General features: G+C 39.7%; 1 protein-coding gene across 1 annotated transcript in view; it reads right to left on the bottom strand.

Moving 5' to 3' along the window:
- Positions 1–4,117, bottom strand: part of LOC106517560 (tropomyosin alpha-1 chain) — a 214,157-nt gene that overhangs the window by 114,001 nt on the left and 96,039 nt on the right. The window contains exon 8 of the mRNA XM_014008467.1: positions 1,407–1,491. Coding sequence (XP_013863921.1) covers positions 1,407–1,491 — 85 coding nt within the window. The remainder of the gene's footprint in view (positions 1–1,406; positions 1,492–4,117) is intronic.

The raw sequence follows: 4,117 nt of genomic DNA on the forward strand, positions 1-4,117 counted from the left end.
GCATTTAGGGGTTGAAATGACAATATATTATCTTTTAAAACAGCATGGGGTTTATGACGGGGTCCCTGGAATTTTTTTCGCAGTTGTAAGGGGTCCACAGACACAAACAACTTGAGTTCAAACAAGAACCTGTAAGATGTTGCATGACATTGTGCGTAATGTTGTTTTCAAGGTTTGACCACAAATATCTACAACCATTTCTCAGCACAAGATGATCTTAGTCCAAAACTTTGGCATGACGAGTGATCTGTGTTCAACSAAGACAAGCTAGACCTTTTATATGACATGCTTTTTTTTCCTGTAAGAGTATGAATAAAACAAGTCTTCTTGTTTGTTATATTGTCATGCTGGTAGAAAAGAATGTACAAAAAAAWTTCAACAAATCAACTAAATAAATAAATAGTTACGACAGTGCACAAATAGATTTACTGGCAACGTGTCGGCTGCAACTACAGAACAGATTCTAATAAAGTAGATTCTATTAACAGAAAGCCAAACCACGGAGAAAAGAAAAGAGAAAAACAAAACGTCTGAACGGCTGGTCCATGGAGAGAACATATGATAGTATGAACAGTGTGGAAAAGTGGAAGGATAGAAAGAGAAGAGGCATCCTGTAGAGAAAGAAGGGGATTTCCCTCAGCACAGATGGAAGCCATTAGCATGGTGTTGTTGCTTAAAAACCTTTCATGTCTTTGCAGTTATTAGATAATACTGGGTTAACAGTAAACAGAATGATTCTGCAAATGGATCTAATATCCAGACACAGACATTGTTTTACCAACCAGTACCTAAAACTGGTTGAAATTTAATCAAATGCAAGAATTCAGAACGAGGCCCGTAATGTCTACAAACCAAGGCTTTTTTTCTTTTTCTTTTTGTATTTAAATTGTTGGTTGAAGATGAAAATGTTCCATCTCTCAGCTCAACCGAAACTCCCTGAGACAGAGACGGTTGTGGCGAGGTCACGTTGGAGCCACAACCACAACTATGCGAGCACAAACAGACTCAGAAAAACACACATMTACTGGGTGAAACATGCTTGCTGATGTCATCACCGCAGCTCTGGAAACACATAAAGGGGGTCAACCAGGGGTCCTGGCTCTGAGCTTTGTGTCCTAACATCTGTTTTCACGACGCAYTTTAACAATATGCAAAATTAGTCGAGGGACAGATGAAAAAAATAGGAAGAATTAAAGTGCTTCTTAGTGGATTTGTTCAGAAATTCATTAACGAAAAAGTCAATGTGAATTTACAGAGGGCTGTTCTGTTCAACACATGCTCCGTTAGAAAGCCTACTGTTCTCYGCCCATAAAACATCTAAATGTTTTTGATTACTGAGCATACATGGGGGACTGGAGAGGATGCTTCTCCTCTTCCTCTTTCTTTGCTTTTTCTTTTATTCCTACCTTATTTTCCCCTCTGATAGCTCTCCCTCTTCCAGGTGCCCCTCCAACCGCCTTGCCTTCTCTGTACRTGCTGCCAACTCCTCCACTGAGCAGGAGACAGAGGGATGACAGACAGAGGAGGGAAAGTGTGACATAAAGTTCAACAGTTCAGTCCAAACAACAATGGTTAGAATTCCTTTCGCTACCCCAAATTCAACTGGTACAAAAAAATAAAATAAAATAACAAAAAAAAAGGGAAAAAAAGGAAAATGCATTCATATTCATAGGATTTAACCAACAAGTCTCAGTTGGCAGATGGAGGTCAGACTGCTTGACGTACACGGTGCATCACATGATCCAAAAGATGACAAAAGAAGGAGAATTTACAAAAATATGCGAGAGTGAATTTTGATTTTTGTCAAATTCAATGTGAGCAAAAAAAAACAAAGAACTCAGCCACAGAGGAGAGGCAGGGAATGTGTTCCAGCAGCAGAAAAGGAAGGGTTGAACTGGTTAAACCCGGACGTGGTGGTGGCTGCCCCTTTGTCGAGACAAAAGAAAGTGCTCTCCAATTCGGTCAATAGATGGCAGTATTTACCTTGAGCAGGCCACTTGTGCTCAAGCCCCAGACTGCAGCCCCTTCATGTTGCCTTTTAAGCCGTCTCCTCCATCTACATGTAATAAAACCCCTTTGTCCTACACTTAGTAGTTTAGCACACTGAGTGGGTACATAATAAAACCACTCGTCAGGTTTGTTAGTTAGGCTTGCTTTGCAGGCCATTTTGCAGTTTGAATTTTAAGTCTAAAATTTGCTGCCCCCCTTTTCTTTCTTTTTTTTTTTTTTTGTTCTTTGTGTTTTGTGAGTCAGTGCTTTTTCATAGCTCCTGAAACCTTTTCACTAAATCCAGTATTCATTGAATAGAACATAAACTGTCAGCCATCGATGGCCAAGGCTGGTGAATATTGAGAGGGTGTGCACACTGAATATGAAGAGTTGCGTGCATGTTGAATATTTACAGGATGGACCTTGACTTTGTTGTGTGTGCGTGTGTGTGGGTGTGCACGCGCATTCGTCTAAGCAAAAAAAAAAAAAAACCAGAAATAGAGAAAATGTTAAGTGAATTTTTGTAATGCTTTTAGGGCTGCTTGCCGGAGTCTGATAAAAGCGGTGGAACACACTGAAAAAGAGCAAGTAAAAAGAAATGAAATAAAGGACACGTTGTAAGAAATCTACATTTAATAGAACTAACAATAATTTATGGTTTTGTAGCATCTAAACAGTTTAAACTGAAGCCCAAGGAAAATTGAGGTTGCAAGTAGAACTGCTAAATATTTTATGTAGCACAAATACTTGTGTGTGTGGGTAAGAGAGCTTTACCTTGGCTATTTTATTGAATCTCAAGGTGAAAGTTTGCWATGAATCTCAATAATCAATAATGCTGAGATGTGAAAACTTGAGATGGGGTTCAAATTCATATTCAAGGCATTTCTCATGAGGTGACCTTAGTGACACCTCCCAAAAGAGGAGGCCACAGAGAGAGCAATTAGCTGTGCAGCATGATCGTTTACACAAACTCGATTATTTGCACAGAAATGTGAATTAGCAAAGTTGCCAAAATTTACACAGAGAACTTAGCTTTGTACCCAAACCACTGGAAAAAAATAAATATAAAAATGGACCATCTTTCCTTGAGGAACTGAATATTGCCCACCTTTTATGCCAGATTGTTAAARAAAGATTTGATGAGGGATGACAGCCACTTCACTAAATCTTGTGAAAGATATGTGCAGTCTCGTGCAGTATTGTGGGTTTTCACAACATCTGGCATTGCTCAGAGGATAACGCTTGGCTACTACCACATCAAACCTTTGCTCAACAGCTTGAACTTTGACTGTATTACAACTGTGCCACCCAYGGCACGGTGGCTCAGTTGGTAGAGCTGTTGCCTCCCAGAAAGAAGGTTGCCGGATTGAATTCCKARCKGGTACCTTTCTGGGTAGAGTTAGCATGTKTTCTCCATGCATGCATGGGTTTTCTTTGGGCTCTCCGGTTTCCACACCACAGMGAGGGGGAAATAATGCGTTTTTGGATAATTGGTAACTCTAAAATGTCCCTAGGTGTGAGTGAGAGTGGGACTGGTTGTCTCGTTTGACTCTATATGTCCCTGTGATGGACTTGCAACTTTGCCAGGGTGTATCCCTTCCTTCGCACGGTGACTTCTGGGCAAAGGTGGCCCCCCTTGACCCTAAAAGGAAGACACAGGTAAAATATMATGGAAGGATGGATTGAATTGGGGTATAGTAAATTCCATTATTAAACTCTGGGAGTTTAAATAAAATTTGTCCACTGCTTCATCCTGTGAACAGAAAAACTGGGTTCACAACCACAGCTATTGTCATTTTTAAAGCAAAAACATAGTACAATATATACTGCTTAGATTATGTGTCCTACATTAGTCTCAACTACTACCACACCAAATTCTAGTGAACTATCTACAAACTAGATTGATGTGTAGCTATTTATATATTTGCTGAGGTCACTTAGCGGTGGCAGCCATCTTAAAAGGATCGAGTATAAAAGTTCAGCAGTTGTAGATGTACATTTGATAATTACTTTCTGACAAGTTTCATTAAAATATTTCCACTTTATATTTTGTTGACATGACAAATACACACACACACACACACACACACACACACACACACACACACACACACACACACACACACAC

The sequence above is a fragment of the Austrofundulus limnaeus genome, unplaced genomic scaffold (assembly GCF_001266775.1).
Source record: "Austrofundulus limnaeus strain Quisiro unplaced genomic scaffold, Austrofundulus_limnaeus-1.0 Scaffold50, whole genome shotgun sequence".
In the NCBI taxonomy this organism is placed as follows: Eukaryota; Metazoa; Chordata; class Actinopteri; order Cyprinodontiformes; family Rivulidae; genus Austrofundulus; species Austrofundulus limnaeus.